The following is an 18536-nucleotide window of genomic DNA, read 5'->3' as shown; positions in this document are numbered from 1 at the left end:
CTTAAGGAGGCTAGTAAAGCAGGAAGAAAACTTCAAAAGATCGTTTTAAAAGAATATTATTATTTAAAAGAGCATAAAAGGAAAACAGAACTTTATTAGACTTCCTTGTACTTACTTTGTAGATGAGTATGGTTTTCATTTTGATTCATGTATGGAAGTCACCATGTGGTTGCCTTTCTCCCAAAGATCTTAATCTGGTTTCTCCTGGGCCCTATAACTAGGCTTAAGCTGCAGAGGCTACTCTCCTGGAGAGGATGGGTTGTCCCAGTGACCCTGTTCTGCCATTGCAACATTTCCAGGGGTGACTGGAGGAGGGAGCTCACGGAACTTTGGATTCAGCATGAAACGATCCTCACCTTTGGCTCCTACATCCTTTTCCCAGCACCATCTTACTAGGCTGGGAGCTCACAAGTGTCCATTTGCAGCTGGGATGCTCAGCTTTTTGCCACATATACACTTTGTCATTTTGCCCAGTGTCCTTTAGGCCTAACACCTATCATTCTATACTTATTTCACAGCTGTTATATACATATTAATTAATTAATTCATTCATTCATTAATTCAATATGAGTTAATATAATCCAACAGCTGAAAGTTCTTATTGCAGCAACAGTGATCATGCTCAAAAACAAGTCTCTGAATTTTTAGTTTCCCTTGGAAAATTGGATTCAGAAGGGACTTTAGAGACTATATACAGCAATGTGTTCATTTTACTAGTGAAGATACTGAGGTCTAGAAAGGAGAAGTGATTTATTTACCTCTCTCTCCATACCACAAAAGAATGTCAAAATGAATGCATGCATCCAGGCTGCTGAGATCCTTGGCAGCCCTGCTGGTCACCCAAAGACCAACAATTTGCTGTGGAAAATTTAGGTAAAGGGAAAGGGTCTAGGAGGGATGAAATCTGTGTTCTGATCCCAGTTCTGCTCATAACAAACCCTGAGGTAATCCATGGTCACTTAACTTTTGAGGCCTTGTCCATGACCTGAGTTTGAACATGATGCCACTAAGGAAGGTCTCTGTTGCCTACTGTTATGTAAGGCCTTATATCTAGGTGTTGGAGTCATCTTCTGTTTTGAAACTGAGACTGGGTTGCCTGGGTCCTAGGACTCCACCTTGTATTTTCCAGAACAACAAGACTACTCATTCACGTCCAGTCCAGGGGCAGGGATCTCTGCCTTCCAAGCACAGAGAGAGGAAATGGGGAGGGTGGTGGTTCGTGGGGTGACTCACATCTGCTCAGGCACAAATGATTCCCAGGCATGCGTGGAAGTTTATTTATGAAAATTATATTTTTTAAAACTCGAGGTATAGTGCTTCTAGTTCTGAAATGATTGGGGAATGGAGAAGAAAAATGGAAAGATAAAAGAGGTCTCCCATCTAGCTCAGGGTTATCTCTGTCTTTTAGATGGAAGTCAACTTCACCAAAGAAGATATCGATAGAGATGAGACCTACAACCTCACAGGGCTGCAGGCTTTTACGGAGTATGTTGTAGCTCTGCGATGTGCCCCAGCGGAGTCCATGTTCTGGAGTGCTTGGAGCCAAGAGAAAGTGGGAACAACTGAGGAAGAAGGCAAGCTGGTCCCTTGCAATTTCTTTTCTGCCTGGTTTGGTTTCGGGTGACCTGGGCCTAGCCTTATTGGGTTTCATCAAACTCTGTACTTGGGAATCATGGACTCTGGCAGTCTGTACATTCCCTCTTCACAGGGCACTCACTGTGCCCAGTTGAGCCCACACGGTAAGTCAGCCTTCCTCAGATGGCCTTAGCATCTTTTTGCCCCAAAGGCAAAAGAGCACATCTTTAATACTCTTAGAAACTTCTTATACTATATGTGAAGTGCTATAATATTATTTAAAGATATCTTATGATAAATTAAAGCTATATATTGTAAACCTTGGAGCTACCACTTAAAGATAAATAAAGGTATAATTAATGAGGAAAAAAAAGTTAGGTTCTTAATGACAGTGAGGGAAAGATAAAGGAACCATACAACGAGTGAATGCTTGCTGTGAGTGAGGTTTGGTGTTCAGACTAATACTTTAACTCTGTGGGGTTGGCTAAAATCCCAGCTTGGCTATGGAGTGCTTTGGGCTAGATACCTATCTCTAAACCTTACTTTTCTCATTATTTACTCCCCCTTTCCACAATAGAATACAATTTATAAAACTAAGTTAAATGTAGTACCTACTTTTTAGTGTTATTTAAAAATTCAATGACATAATGTATTTAGCTTACAATAAACATTCAATAAATGCCAGGCTTCCTATTATTTTTTTGGCTTTCTATTATTTTTATTCAACCTTTTAGGAGCCCTATAAATGATGTGGAATCACCACACTTGGTGGTGAAGGAGCTGAGTTTCAGAAGTATTAGCCAATTGCTCAGGTCACTCAGCATGGGTTACTGTTCTTTGTAAATCAAGTCTTGCCCAGCACCTCCCACTCAACAGTAATAAATGTTTGATGAATGTATCAGTTTCCCACAGCCACTGTAACAAATTATCACAAATTTAATGACTGAAAACAACACAATTTTTTGGGGGGGGGGTTTATTTATTTATTTGACAGAGAAAGATCACAAGTAGGCAGAGCGGCAGTCAGAGAGAGAGGGGGAAGCAGGCTCCCCGCTGAGCAGAGAGCCGGATGTGGGGCTCGATCCCAGGACCCTGAGATCATGACCTGAGTCGAAGGCAGAGGCTTTAACCCACTGAGCCACCCAGGCGCCCCAACAACACAATTTTTTTCTCTTACAGTTCTGGAATTCAGAAGTCCAAAACAGTTTCACTGGACTAAAGTCAAAGTGTTGGCAGGGTTGTTACCTTATAGAGACTCTGAGGGTAGAATATGTTTTTTTTACTGTTTCTAGCTTCTAGTGGTTGCCTGTGTTCCTTGGGGTTTGGCCTCTTCCCCCATCTACTAAACATATCACTCTTATCTCTGCGTCCATCATCATGTCACTTTTTTCTCCTCTTCTGTGTCAAATCTCTTTGCTTCACTCTTATAAAGACCTTTGTGAAAACATTTAGGCCCACCCGGATAATCCAGGATAATCTCCAGTTTATGATCCTAACTTAATCACATCTGCAAAGTCCCTTTGGCCATACAAGGTAACATTACCAATGGCAGGGATTAGGATTTAGATCTTTGGGATACATTTTTCAGCCTAACACGATGAATGAATGAATGAGTAGTTGAACACTTGGTATGTCCACACATCTTTTGTAATAGAAGAAATGTAAAATGTTCATCCTTCTAGCCTTCTGAAGCTTTACTCTCCCTGAATTTCCCCCAACTACACACCTGGCCATAATTTCAGTCATATTCTCTTAAATCTTATTCTGTTTTACAGCCAAGTACCATACAAGTTTCAGGTAACATTTGCAATCAATTTCTGTGCTCCCTAGTCCATTTGACAATAATTTATTCCTCTGAATCTTGCTTGAGTTTCCTATGAGACAAAGTTGGTACTAATAGGTGTTCAGCACATTTGCACATATGATCGGATGTCTGGAAATAATCCAGTATCTTCTGAATTTTGTAGCTCCCACTGGAGATGTTCATGTTAGTTCAGTCTACACTACCCATTGGTGGATGTGGTTATACAACATGGGTTCATACAGCACATGGGAAATTGGACTAGATGACTTCCTTTTCTTTCTTTTTCTTTCTTTCTTTCTTTTTTTTTTTGAAATTCATTTATTTGAGAGGGATATAGAAAGAATGTAAGCACAGAGAGAAAGAAAAAGGAGAAGCAGACTTCCCACTGAGCAGAGAGCCTAATGTGGGGCTCCATCCTACGATCTTGAGATCATGACCTGAGCCAAAGGTAGAGGATTAACAAACTAAGCCACCCAGGCACCCCAGCCTAGATAATTTCTAAAGGCTCTTCTCACCCATAGATTCCATTCATCTATGCCACTCAGGCATCTAGTTTTCTATGCCAGGCTCTAGAAGTCCAAGAAAAAAAAATATCACAGAAAATTCCAAATCTTTATGTCTAAGTACTCAGAACAGTACCTTACAAATGGTAAGGGCTATATAAATTTTACATCAATAGAAATGCAGACATGATAAAAGAAAACTACTCAGTTTGTGGATCTCATGTAACTTTTTATTAAAATTACATACAATATTTGGGAACACATTTACATTCTATAGACATCACCTCAAAGTGTCTAATGAACACAAATATAATCATTTACAAATACTAACAGCACATAAATTATACAGCAAAAAAAATTAAATAAATAAAGTGGCCCATTGGTTATAATCTGTAGGAGAGAGTTGTCTGTCTTAACTGAGCCCTCCCTTTTAAAGGATCAGAAGGCAATACATGTAGTATTGTTGAGTGATGCGTCCTCTGCCTTAGCTACACCTTCTAGCAGATGGTCTAGGAGATTAGGTTCTACTTCAGGTATAACCCTGTTTTGCACTGCCCTCCTGCCACCCTATAGCTGGTGGTCTTCTCTCCAGTGGCCTCCTGGTGCCATTGTGATTCTGGATCTTCTGTTAGCTCATGACAGCCCAGCCACTTCCTCATGTCAGTTTCTGTTTCATCCATTTGTTTTGCTGCCAGAAACAAGATTTACTGTTTCAGCTGATTTGTTATTTTGGCTAGTTGGGCTAGAATTCATTAGCAGTGCCTTAGATGCTGGTGTCGTCTGTGCCTGGGGCTGATGAAATCAACCACTTATTTATCAAAGGCACCACTGTAGAACTTTTGCTTTTGTTTCTCTTCATTTTTTTCAGGATCCCAGAGAAAACTGATGAAGAAGCACCCCCTTGGCCCCCAGCAAATCCTAATTTCCATTTTCTAATTCATAAACAATTTGTTTCCCTATTTCACAATGGAACGCCAGTTATTTAATATACCCCACCTCAAACCATTTCTAATTGCTTGAAATTTTCTCTTCTAAGTAAAATATGAAACATTATTTATTTTCATTTGGATTTTAATAGATTGATTATTAGGATGATTTATCCACATTTAAGCATATAAGGACACAGATGTAATTACATCCTGATATTCTGATCCTGGCTTTATTACCTAAAATCTTGTAACACTGAAACATACATCTCTGTGTTTCAGAAATGGTGATGATATTACTACCATGCTTAATTATAAGGGTGTGGCAATTAAATGAGGCAAATCAGGTAAAATGCTTAGTATAGTGACACTTGGCTAAAAGTTAACTGTTCTTATTAATTGGTCTTCAGCAAAGCACCAGGGCATGTCTGAGGTGTCTGACTGGTGGTAGTTGTGGATATTCCCAGACTGTAATGGAAGCAACATAGCATCAAATTGTTGCTAACGTGTTCAAAGAATTGATGCCTTTGAATATGTAGATATTTTGATGGATTTGGAAAAATTTAATTTTGCTCTTACAAACACACTGAATTATTACTTTTCTAACTTTGATTATACTGCAAAGCCATTACTAGCTCATGGTTAATGGAAATTTCTGTTCATTGTAGAAGATTTACATGCAACTCGGGCGATGGTTTTACTAAAAGCTGCATCTGTGGGAAGCTGATAATGGGAAGATGGTTCCTTTTTGGCCTTTATCTGCAGGAAATAGGGGCCTCAGTGAAAAAAGAAAACACTTGATTAAATTCATTTACCATCACCATCTATTACAACTAGATGACTGCCTATGGGATAAATCCAAGGAGAATTTCGCTTGTATTTCTAGCCAAGTCCTTGCAATGATTGATTATCTAATAATTAGTTTATTTTATCTCTGTCCTTCAGATGAATATTTGGGGCTGGATTATAATACACACTTCACCTTTAGATTTGTTTGCTTCTTACTGTCAGTGCTATTATCCCTGAGTCTGACTGAACATAACTGGAATGGAAGTGAGAGATGCAAGTGAGAGATGGAGTGATAATCCTTCCAATTCCATGGGTCACCTGTGAAGTCTCGTGATCTTGGGCCCTTGTGCTAAAGCTTTCTGCCTGGAGGAACTCTGTATTCACATCTCATTGGCTTGTAGACAGGTTGAAACCAGCTTCTTGTTCTCTGAGAAAATTGAGTACAGGTTGTCTGTCTTCTGATTCTTTATTGAAGAGTCGATTTGAAGAAATTGATATTAAAGAATATTGATTTCTTTGGGAAATCAGATAACTTCTGACAGAGCTTGTAAGACAGTAAGACAGTTATCTCAGTGGGGCACAAATGAACTCAAGTTTTTAAAGTCTAAATAGTTTTGATTTCCTGATATGCTTCTTTTTTTTTTTTTTTAAAGATTTTATTTATTTGTCAGAGAGAGAGAGAGGGAGAGTGAGCACAGGTAGATAGAATGGCAGGCAGAGGCAGAGGGAGAAGCAGGCTCCCTGCCGAGCAAGGAGCCCAATGTGGGACTCGATCCCAGGACGCTGGGATCATGACCTGAGCCAAAGGCAGCTGCTTAACCAACTGAGCCACCCAGGCGTCCCTCCTGATATGCTTCTTACATAGAATTAGATCTCATCAAGATCAGGACCTACCAATTAGACTGTTTTACTCACTCCTAGTTCTGCAAGTAGTTGTAGAAATGTGACTCTCCATTGATGACAAAACAGGTTATTGACTTACTTGACCTTTGGCTCATTTTTATACATTATGAAGTTGTTTTCATTTGGAGTTCAGTAATTTCATCCTAAGACACCTAGTCACCCAAAGTGTGACTGCACATACCTGAAAACAGTCTGTTAGTACTAAAGCAGTTTAGTTCTTGGCCTGAGTGGTTGACTCCATTCTCTACAGACCTACTTACATTATCTTTAGCCATGTGATTTCCTCAAAAAAAATATTCAGAGTTCATTAACTGCATCTTCAATTAGAGACATTTCTTTTTCCAAATTACAGGCCACTAGCCTTCTGGACAGTTCTTTAGAATTATCTGCTTTCTTCTCCTGGTTAACATGTGTAAGACATTCTTAAACTAGAAACTCAGGATTTTGAAATTATCCCTGTCTGATCAGATCTTCGGAAGCTAACACACTTGAACTATATTGTCATGGATTATGTTATTCACGGAAGAACTGTGTGAATCAGGTATAACATTATGCCCTTACATTTTATAGAACAGAAATATGAAAAAAGTACATATGTCATATTTCTCTATTTTGCTCAGCTATGATTGCAGACATTGGCCTTTATGTTTCCCATTGTCTTTCTAAGAGGATCCTCATGATAAATTCTATTAATTAATTCATTCCCCTAGTCAGCCATTTGCTCCTTCATATGACTGTTTTTTATCAGGCTATGAGAAACAAGCAATTCAATATGAACCTTTTTTGCTTTTTCTGCCACAAAGATCAGCATCAAGCTGATCTTTAAAGCTCAGGTAATGACCTATGGCCTAGCAAAGATTATTTCTCTGCTCCTTTCTTCTTTAATTCTTTGTTATATTTTATAACATCTTAACATTTTGGGGAGTAGGTCTTACTCTCTCTTTCTTCCTCTCCCTTCCCCAACCTGAAATGATATAGATAATATCTCTATCTATGTATCTATCTCCCTATTAGTTATCTGTGTCATTCCCAGCTTTAGTGTTTATAGATATTATATCTTAGAGGGCATGAGATGTTACATTTCAATCCAGATTTCAGTTATAAATTATATTATAGTACTTCCTATTGTACTTTTTAAACTTACATTAAGCCATTGGATCTAAGAGCAGTTTTAATTTTTACTTTTGGTTGATATGAATCCTTTGGTCACAAAATGAAGACATTGTGGATTGTTGTAGTACGGCCATTCCTCCACTGACCGCTTTATTCCTCCGGGCTTCCTCCAGCAAACCCTTCCCAACTGCATTTCTAATAGTCCACCCAGCTAATTTCAGCAAATTCTGTTTCAGGTCCCTTCTGTCTTATGTTGAGCACCTCACTCTGTTTCCTTACAGCTCCCTATGGCCTGGATCTGTGGAGAGTCCTGAGACCAGCCAAGGTCAATGGAAGAAGGCCAGTGCAGTTGATGTGGAAGGTGACCACCTTACAGTTTTGTTGTTGTTGTTGTTTTGTTTCTTTTTAAAACCATTGGTTTTTTACACCTCCAGTAACTGTAATTCTTGAAATTTTACCATCTGTGTTTCCTTCCCTAGAGGCTTTATAATGCCCCAAATCTCACTGTGGTTTCACAGTTCACAAAGCCTCATAGGTCATCTTATAGTTGGCCTAAATACACCTTACAGACCCTGCCCCCTCTCTTCTTTGGTCTGAACATTAACATTTAAGACAGGTACAAAGTGCAAGTGCATCTTGACCTTCTGGGGAACTACCCCCACACCTCCCCCCCATTCCCCACTGACCCAGGCTGGCTGTAATATTGTATAACACCTACCCCTACATGGGAGAAAAGCACTGACTTGGGGTCAGTTCACTAATGTGGCCTTGGGTCATTGAAAACATACATTGCTCATGTGTCCCTTTGAGTACTAGTATAGTGGGATATAAGGCCAGAACATGAGTCAAATGATCCTTTCCTGGATGGAGGCCTGGGATTGAGGAACAAAGGAGAAAGTGTGGGCATCATGTGGAGAGACAGAGAAAAGAGAAGAGAAGGTTAGACAAAGGACAAAAAAGGAGGGGAAGAGGGAATAAACAGGAAAAGAGAAGGGCAAATATGAGGGGGGAAAAACCCATCCAGGAACCAGGAGAAAAAGATGGGGGAGCTGTGGAGGGGAGAAGAAGGGGAGGAGAGCAGCGAGATGTCAGAACTCTTCAGTAGTGTCCTGAGTTCTCCGGGAACACTCATATTATTTCATGCTTGCTAAAGTCCAGGCAAGTTTAAAATCCTTCTGAAAATGGAAAAATCACTTTCTTTACCGATGATATTCCAATTCCAGTTATGCCTTCTGCTTTTCTCCACTCCCTTCATACCTTAGGACTTTGGGGCCCCCCCAAGTTGTAGAGGCAGCAGGCCAGGGAGAGCACAGCCAGGTGTACTGGCCTTTGTAAATCAAGATTGTGTGACTCCCATTTTGTGGTTTCTTTCTCACTGATTAAGTATGAACAAATCACTCAGTCAGTATATTTTGGGGGAAGGAAAGCAAACAATGGCACATATCCGCATATGGTCAGCCACAGAGTGTTGGGTCAAGTAGGCCAACATGTGAATGTGAAGTTCGTGAAATGGACTTGAGTTCCCTCCTCTTTCTTTCCCTCACCTGAAGACTGGTCCTTTTTTTTTTTTTTTTTTTTTGCCTCAGTAGGAGAGGTTTCTAGGAATTAAGTTTGGTTTAAAAAATTGGACTAAAACTGAATAATGCACTGAATAATAATGCACTGAATAATGCACTGATTGCACAGCTCTGTGAATATACTAAAAAAAATCCCTTAATTGTATGCCTTAAAGTAGTGAATTTTATGGTATCAGAATTACATCTCAATAAAGCTGTTGTTTATAAAAGAAAATGCATTGTCCTAAGAGGTAAAAACCTCCCAGTCATTAGGAAGTTTCTGTCAATTCTTGAAATGGAAAAGCAGTGGGACAAAGTGACTCAGCAAGGTGATCACTAGGCAAAAACATATGGTTAGTAGGTTCAGGTTCAAGGCTGAAGAGAAGAGTCTGGCTTGGAATCTCTGGGGTCCCCTGAGGCTTCTCACCACAGGTTTAGGACTGGTAGGACAACCCTGAATGTTTTAGGCCTCTTAGCTGGGATATCCAGTATGGCTGGTCCAGGGAAGCTAGCTCTTTTCTCAAAGGAGGCGACATGCTGCTTTTTATGTCGCAGCACAGGTACTTTCCAACCCTTGGAAGCTTCCAGAGAAGAGATGACCCAAGGCCAGAACAAAATAGGGATTCTTGGAGGGACTGTCTCACATTTTTAGCTTATACTGTCCTGTCCTGTTCCTGTGGGAGGGAAAGAAAGATAAGCATCAAAATGACTTGCTTACATTGGCTTGCACTTTCTCCTAGTTAAACCTCATGGAATTACACTTCTGTTAAGGGTTGATACCAAGGGACCATTTATCAAAGCTCTTTTGGCCCTTGAAGGATTCATGTTACAGCACAGGGTGTATTATTCATCCCAGAAGGGTGATGACCTAATTGCAGTTTAGCACCTAATAATTAACATTACCCCTCACCCCTCATCCTCACCATTTATTACCATCTCAGTGTCTATCTTTTCTTGTTTCTGGCAATACATTTTGTTTCCTTTGGGTTCAGAAGGCAAGTGGAGCCCCGGTCCTGGAGAAGGCCCTTGGCTACAGGATATGGTACTTTCCAGAAAGCAACACTAATCTCACAGAAACAGTGAACACCACTAACCAGACACATGAACTGCATCTGGGAGGCAAGACCCATTGGGTGTATGTGATTTCTTATAATTCTCTTGGGGAATCTCCGGTGGCCACGCTGAGGATTCCGGCTGTTGATGAAAAGTGTAAGTAGAGTGTCAACATCTTACTTTGATGCCTGGTCCCAACTAGCTGGCCAGGAAGACCCCCTCAAGGATTGCTCTTTCTGTCAGGTCCAAATGAAAATGAAGTGGGAGCTTTATAGGTTATGGTGAGGAGACCAAAATCTTGTGGTAATTGATGAACCCCTTGAAATACACTTCCTTTGGAACAAAGCCTGTGTTGAAAAGCAGAGACTTCATAAAGTCATATGAGACAGTCATACACCTAGAAGTTCTACAAGAAGCTTGGATTTGTTTGGTCCGAGTGAGCCATATAAAACTGTCCAAAAACCACATTTGTCCTCAGTGAAAGAAACTTCTTTTTTGAGTTTTCCCTTTCATGGTATTGACCATGTCCCAGCCTACACTTACTCACTCTTCCATGTTCTTCTTTTTCCCCTTTCCATGTGAATCTTCAGTTAGGAAAATTTATGATGTTTATACGTATCAATAAAGTGCTCATTATACTTTCAATTAAGTAGTTTTAAACATTTTACTGTTTCCAGGCAAACTCATCTTTTATATTGCATGTTGGAATAAAATACTTTCTGTGATTCTTCGTCAAGGAATTGCAGGCAAGGGATTTCTTCTTTCCCACTTTATTTTTCTCTACAAATCTTACTGTTTCTCATTCTATCCATTTTCTCATTCCTCATTTTCTCCCTCAGTTGGATGCAAGTTCCTTGAGCACAGAGATTTTTGTCTGTTTTTCTTCTCCTCCTCTTCCTCTTCCTCACACCAGCCCCCTTCTGTAGCACCTAGAATAGGCATAGAGCAGTTGGCATAGAAAAGGTTCTCAGGGAAAAGAAAGAAAAGGTGCTCAGTAACTACTTATTGAAACACATCGTAGTTAGATAATGCACTCTCTAATTTTTTTTTTTTTTGCACTCTCTAATTTTTCACCTCTCTTTACTTAGACCTAGACTAGTTCAGACCTTTGCACTACCAGCGCTGGACACATTTGCCTCTACTCCCCTCTTTCTCTTCCCCTTAAACTGAACCCATTTCTTTCCTTGCCTCATTTTGGAACTCCTATGTACAGCTGACTTTTGAACAACATGAGTTTGAACTGGGTGGGTCCACTTATATGCAATTTTTATATGCAATTTTTTTTTACTGTACAATACTATAAATGTATTTTCTCTTATGACTTTCTAAATACCATTTTCTTTTCTCTCATGTTCTTTGTTGTAAAAATATAATACATAGGGGTGCCTGGGTGGCTCAGTGGGTTAAAGCCTCTGCCTTTGGCTCAGGTCATGATCCCAGGGTCCTGAGATCGAGTCCTGCATTAGGCTCTCTGCTCAGCAGGGAGCCTGCTTCCCCCTCTCTCTCTGCCTGCCTCTCTGTCTAGTTGTGATATCTTTCTGTCAAATAAATAAATAAAATTTTTTGAAAAATAAAAAAATTATAATACATAATACATGTAACATGCAAAACATGTATTAATCTACTCTGTTACCAATAAGGCTTCCAGTCAACAGTAGGCTATTAGTAATTAAGTTTTGGGGGAGTCAAAAGTTATACATAGATTTTCAACTGCATGGGGGTTGGTGGCCCTCACCCCCATGTTGTTCAATGGTCAGTTGTATACATATTCTGTGTTTTGAGCTACACTTGACATTACTGTAGTATTTAATAATATTTTTCACCATCCTTAGTTCCTGGCATCCTACTTTCTTCCTATCTGATATCCCTAGTGATAAAGTTTCTGACAAATGTGTGTCATTGAATAAACATTCTTTGTTAGTAGAAGCACTGCTGCATAGTAAAGCCAGTTTCTTGATGTGGCCCTGGAGAGGGAGGCAGTAAAGAATAGTGGATAGAAACATGGGCTTTGGAGTCCAACAGCCCTGTATTCATATCTTGGCTTTTTTACTGTGGTGTCTAGATACCACAAACCTTGGGCAACTTATATAACCTTACTAAACCTCAGCTACTTGTAAAATGGAGCTGTTATGTAGTAATGCCTCCTTCATGGAGCTGTTGTGCAATGAGATTGTATCTTTAAAATTATTTTCCTAATGCTAATTATTACTATTGTCATTCTTATTTTTAAAAATTTATTTATTTATTTATTTATTTATTTGAGAGAGTACAGGAGGGAGAAAGAGAGAGAGAATCTGAAGCAGACTCTGTGTTGAGTGCAGCCCAGTGGGGGACTTGATCTCACAACTGCAAGATCATGGCCTAGGCTAATCCAGAGTTGGATGCTCAGCAGAGCCACCCAGCTGCCCCAACATTGCCATTCTTAATAAAATTTCTGGTTGATTAATTTTTTATTAGGCAGGGATTATCAACTTTAAAAGTACTATAAAATAATATTTTAGCTAAAATTATGCTAAATTCCCATAGGGTTTTTTGTTGTTGTTGTTGTTGTTAATTTTTCCCAATTCTGAAGGTACTTGCCTTGTGTCAGAAGCATCAGTGTGGGGTGCCTGGGTGGCTCAGTGGGTTAGGCCTCTGCCTTTGGCTCAGGTCATGATCTCAGGGACCTGGGATCAAGCCCCGAATCAGGCTCTCTGCTCAGCGGAGAGCCTGCTTCCCTCCCTCTCTGCCTGCCTCTCTGGCTACTTGTAGTCTCTCTCTGTCAAATAAATAAATTAAATCTTAAAAAAAAAAAAAAAAAAAAGAAGCATCAGTGTGATCATCCATTATAATAATCCCAGACCAGATGCAGGCAAGCTACAGCTGTAGACCAAACCTGGCCTGATACCTGTTTTTGTAAATAAAGTTTTATTGAAACACAGCCACACCTATTTGTTTCCATTTGCTTATGTCTCCTCTTGTGTAATAGTGACAGAAATGAATCATTGTGACAAAGACCACATGTCTTATAAAACCTAAAATTTTTACTATTTGGCTTCTTACAGAGAAAGTTTAAAGACTCCTGGTTTAGACGTATAAGAAAGTAATGCTTTATAGAATTTTGTTTAATAAGGTAGAGTCAGCTAGAGAATAGTTATAATAATAATAATTGTTATAGCAGCAACCCTTTCTGCCCATGGGTCCTGTCCCTGTGCTTTAATAAAATCACCTTTTTGCACCAAGATAATAATAATAATAATTGTTATAAGTGTTAACACTTAGTAAGTACACTTATCATATGCTGTTCATTGGTAAATGTCAGGCATTATGCCAAGATGAGATAGGTTAATTTAATGCCTTGAAATGGTCCATGAGGTAGAGGCTATTAGAATCATTTAATAGATGATGAAGTGGAAATTCAGGAAAGCTTGGGAATCTGCCCATGGTTGCTCAGGTGAAATCAAACTCAGGTCTGCATAATCCACAGTTTTACAATATACCAGAATCTTAGACTTGATGCTGCTTGACATTGAACCAGTTATTTACCTGTGTGGGCCTCCATTTTATCATCTTTTAAAAAAGGGTTTGGAATAGATACACCTTCATGTTCCTTCTGACCTAAACATCTCTGACTTTTAAAGGACCTTAGCCAGCATGTGGCTCTGGAGTGATCTGAGGTAGGACCCCGAAGAGCACAGCAACTGTGTGGTGTGGGTGAGGAGGCTGTCAGGACTCCTGAGGCAGAGCTGAGGGTAGCCTTAGACAGCTAAGGAGAGCACCACAGTGCCTGAGGGCTGTATTTGATGGCCCACAGTGACTGCCTTCATGCAGACCATGAGAACTTAAAAGTGTTAGCAGTCAAAGCCCCTTTTCCCCTCTTCCAGGATGAATATGGATTTTCTACAGCACCTGGGGTTATGTTGTATTTGGAGAAATTGTTCAAATGTTCTTGTTGAATAATGGAGGGGTCCAGGAGAGTTTACATACAGCAGAGTGATGATTTGGAAACTTCTCCTTCAGCACCCTTGACACTGCCCAGGCTCTTTCACAGTTGCCATGGCTTAATTGAACCTTTTCCACACCTCTTGTGGCCCAGGGCCTGGGCTGTTCCATTTATCCCTATAGCATGTTTGGCTCTTTCAACCTCACCTCTGCTCCTCAGATAGCCAGTGTTGGTAAAGAAAAGGACTGTGGGCTTAGGAATCAACACTCATTCCTATCTTCAGGTCAGGATTTGTGTGCAAGTAATTATTACGAAAGTGCCTCCAGGGAGACCAGAAAAGGATGTGAAGGAAACACAGCCAGGGAATGGGAGTTGGCCAAGTCAAAGGTGCCATGTGATTTTCCCAGGGCTGCTGTAACAATGGGCCACAGACGCAGTGGCTTCTAACAACAGAAATTTACTGTCCCATTGTTCTGGAGGCCAGAAGTCTAAAACGAAGGTGTTGGCAGGGCTGTGCTCTAGGGGAGGATCCTTCCTTACCTATTCCAGCTTTTGGAAGCCCCAGGCATTCCTTGGCTTATAACAGCATAACTTCAGTCTCTGCCTGGGTCTTCACATGGCCAGCTTCCTATGTCTCTTTGTTTCTGTGTCCAAATCCGTTCATGAGGACATCAGTCATAAATAATGGGTTAAGGATCCACTCTCTTAACTACTAATATCCACAGCAATCTGATTTCCTGATAAGGTTACATTCTGGAGTACTGAGGATTTCTTTTTTGTGGGACACAGTTCCACCCATAATGGGTACAATTTGCAACAAAAACCTAAGGAAGAATGGTTCCAGCATGGCCTGCAAGGGGACTGTGGAGTAAGTTGAGGGCACAGTTCTTCCAACAAAGCAACATACACACACACACACCCCAAATAGTAAGAAGGAATTGAGCAGATCAGGGAGCATGAACATTACCTTCTACAAGAGCTAGGGAGGGTTCCAGAAGCTCTAGAAATGCCTTTCAGCCTGACCAGAATGGTAACTGAGGATGTTTACAGGCTATGGGTGGGAGTGGGAGTGGTGGGAGCTCTAGAGATCACATGTTGTTGATGTCCTGGCCGCTATCCCTACTCCAGGTTTACATTTCCTTCATGCCTCAGTTGCCCTTCCTGATCCTTTTAGATCGACAAATTTCCTGGCCTTTCTCTGGGACTAGCAGCTGGAGTATCTCATAAAGGCCCAGTCTGAGAAAAGGATTCATAAACTGTGGCCTTTAAGAACAGAGGCTCGTAAAGGTGCATATAGCCTGCTGGGGCTTGTTGCCTACAAATAGCAGGATTCAGTACTCCCAGACTTCACACCAAATTCTATACTTGGCTAGGCTTCTAGCTTCGGAAGGCTTTTTGATTTTTTTTGGAAGGACACTGCCTCCTGCCTTTATCCAGGACTATCTTTGGTGTTCATTGAAACATACTTTGTTAATTGTAATTTTGAAGCCTCAGGCATACTGTGGGTGATAAGGGGCAGAGGAGAGTGGCACCCCATGATCTTCTGGGCCCCACCTACTTGTGCTCCCCTTCTGTGCCACATGTCCTCCAGTAGTTCTCCTTTCTTCTTATTTAAACATTTTTAATAAGATAGCTATCTGATTCTAATTAAATCTTAGGTATTGTATTGAAACTCTTAGGTATTTTATTTATTCTATTTAAAATCTTAGGTATTGCATTGTATTTAAATTTTTTTAAAGATTTTATTTATTTATTTGACAGAGTAAGAGAGAAGACAAGCAGGCAGAGTGGCTGGCAGAGGGAGAGGGGGAAAGCAGGCTCTCTCCTAAGCAGAGAGCCTGACGTGGGGCTTGATCCTTAGATCCTGGGATCATGACCTGAGCTGAAGGTAGTCACTTAACCAACTGAGCCACCCAGGTGCGCCCCACCCTTTCCCCCCACCCCAAGATTTTATTTGTAACTTTTCTATTAAAGGAATCCTTGTTGCTTGTTTCAAGACAAGAGGGTTTTTTTTTTTTTGTTGTTGTTTTTGTTTGTTTTGTTAGGGCTGCAGAAAATGTCATTTACATATCAGTCATATCTAGGTGCTTTGAAGTGTGTGTCTACATCTTTCTGGTACATACAGTTCTCACGGCCTTGTGGATAGGAATCTATAGCCAGGTTGTGTGGGACCAGCCTAGATAGTTGAAATTTGAAGTCACCTCCCAGGTATGCCTTTAGGGGCGTGATCTCCCAGCTCCCAGCCATAGAATTACTGGTACCTGAAATTCTGCTTTTAGAGATTCATTCTTTGTCTAAACTTGCTTCCTTTTACTTGCACAGGCACCTATGGAAGGTAAGTCTTGTGACTCAGCAACTTTCAAATGAGATTCTTTCTTGGAAATAGGTAAATTTTGGAGACATAAGGAAAAATTAAGAAGATACTTAATCAACAAACGTAGGAGGCAAGGAAAAGTGGTACAATAAAAAAGATGGAAACAGCACCATTAAGAGGAGGCCTCAGTGGAGATCTTGAATTTTGATTTTCTTTACAGTTTGGGCAGTGGATGAAGCCAGTGTGGTTGGTGCATTTGGAGAATGAGTTAGGCAGCTTTCTCTCTTTTTTTTTCCCCTCCTCTCTTAGCATTTCAGTGCATTGAGGCCATGCAGGCCTGCCTCACTCAGGACCAGCTGATAGTGGAGTGGCAAAGCTCTGCTCCAGATGTGGACACATGGATGGTTGAATGGTTCCCCGATTTGGACTCAGAGCCCTCCACTTTTTCCTGGGAATCTGTGTCTCAGGCCAGGAACTGGACCATCCAGAAAGGTATCCATTGTGGACCCCACAAGTTCCTTCTATATAAGATTCAGTTTCATTTCCACTAGTTTTAAGATCTTTAACTTTGACTCTAAAGCTGTAGATGCAGTTTTGGACATCTTTGGTTGTCCTTTGGACAAAGCAAGTGCAGGCCCAGTGAAGTGCCATATTTCTTGGTGGTTCCCACTTAGGCTGGGCCAGGAATCTATGGATATCAGACTTGGTATATGGTCTATTTACAGGTGGAAATCACCATATTGACCTCACCATCAGAGAGCCCTTCCTGGATATCTTTGATCATGTGGGTAATGCTAGGGTTTTTCTCCCACTAGTCTTGCCCAGGCTACCCTTTTAGTTCTGGTTCCCTGTTTAAGATCTAGGTCCCCTCTCCAAGTAAGTGATATAACGAATAGACTTCTTTTAAAGAAAGTCCCTGCTCCTTGAAAGACAGATGAATGAGGCTTTACCCTCCCAATCCTGCCAGTCTAACCATTTAATACTTAATGGCACCATATAAAGGATTATACTCATGCAGGGATTCATGGTAGAGGAGCCAGAATTCATGGAATCTGAGTTCTCAGGATGATATGGTATTGAGAGAAGGATTAAGTTTTATTCTGTAGTGCTTCCAAATCATGTAACAAAATCCATGATAGAGGAAGGACTGGATCTCTTACTTTTCCCTTCCTGGTTGGCTCTGGCATTTCATTAGAGTGGTGTAGACTTAGTTCTAATAGTTAATTTTAAAAGGTTAGAATTGGACAATGGAGATGATCCATCCTAACCTCCTTGTTTTCCAGATGTGGAAACAGTAGAGAAATGTTCTTACATTAGAGTATATGTCCATACTTACATATGTCCTCTAAGACGTAGATGTAACTCGATCTAATGATTCTCCTTTGCCAGCCTCTGAGCATAAGGCTTATTTTCTGTCTCTCTCCCTCTTCTTTACAGATGAATTAAAACCCTTCCAGTGCTATAACATCTCTGTTTATCCAGTGTTGGGAGACCGAGTGGGCCAGCCATATTCCATTCAGGCTTATGCTCAAGAAGGCAGTATGTATGCAAAGGCCCCATGGGGCAAGGAAACCCTGGGGCCTGTCCAACAACCACACGAGGCTGTGAATGTCTTTAGCCCATTCACAGTTGTCTTAGCGCTTAGCTGTGCTGCACCTTCAGCTTGGAAGCTTCATACGCTTGACACAGTTGCGGTCAGGTTGTAGGTTTATTGGATTTCAAAGCTGGGATAGAAGTTAGAGATCCTCAAGTCCAAGCCCCTCATTCTACAAATGGAAAATCAAGGCTCAGAGAGGTAAAATAATTTGTCCAACCTCACAAAGGAACTTAGGGCCAATAGGCTTGTAAGCAAAAATAACATAGACCAAGTTAGGGACCTTACAGAGTTAATCCTAAATTGGAGATGCAAAAAATTATTTTTGTGTTGCTATTGTACGGTACAACTCATGGGTTGTACTGATGAACTGCCCAGACTTTATTCTTTATCTTTTGGAGGTTAACCTTATCCAGATTCAACATTAGAAAATCTTTCCTGTCACTCAAAAGTAACCCCGGGTGCCTGTCCTGCAGCTGTATTT

At 40.6% G+C, this 18536-nt stretch overlaps 1 protein-coding gene across 1 annotated transcript in view; it reads left to right on the top strand.

Annotated features, from left to right (window-relative positions):
• IL31RA (interleukin 31 receptor A) overlaps positions 1-18536 on the top strand; it is a 52121-nt gene that overhangs the window by 19423 nt on the left and 14162 nt on the right. The window contains exons 5-9 of the mRNA XM_004744641.3: positions 1409-1574; positions 7895-7974; positions 10162-10378; positions 16768-16950; positions 17896-17997. Coding sequence (XP_004744698.2) covers positions 1409-1574; positions 7895-7974; positions 10162-10378; positions 16768-16950; positions 17896-17997 — 748 coding nt within the window. The remainder of the gene's footprint in view (positions 1-1408; positions 1575-7894; positions 7975-10161; positions 10379-16767; positions 16951-17895; positions 17998-18536) is intronic.

This window comes from Mustela putorius, unplaced genomic scaffold, assembly GCF_011764305.1.
Source record: "Mustela putorius furo isolate JIRA1106 unplaced genomic scaffold, ASM1176430v1.1 tig00000145_pilon_pilon_pilon, whole genome shotgun sequence".
NCBI classification, from domain to species: domain Eukaryota; kingdom Metazoa; phylum Chordata; class Mammalia; order Carnivora; family Mustelidae; genus Mustela; species Mustela putorius.
This window is presented reverse-complemented; position numbering and strand designations above follow the sequence as displayed.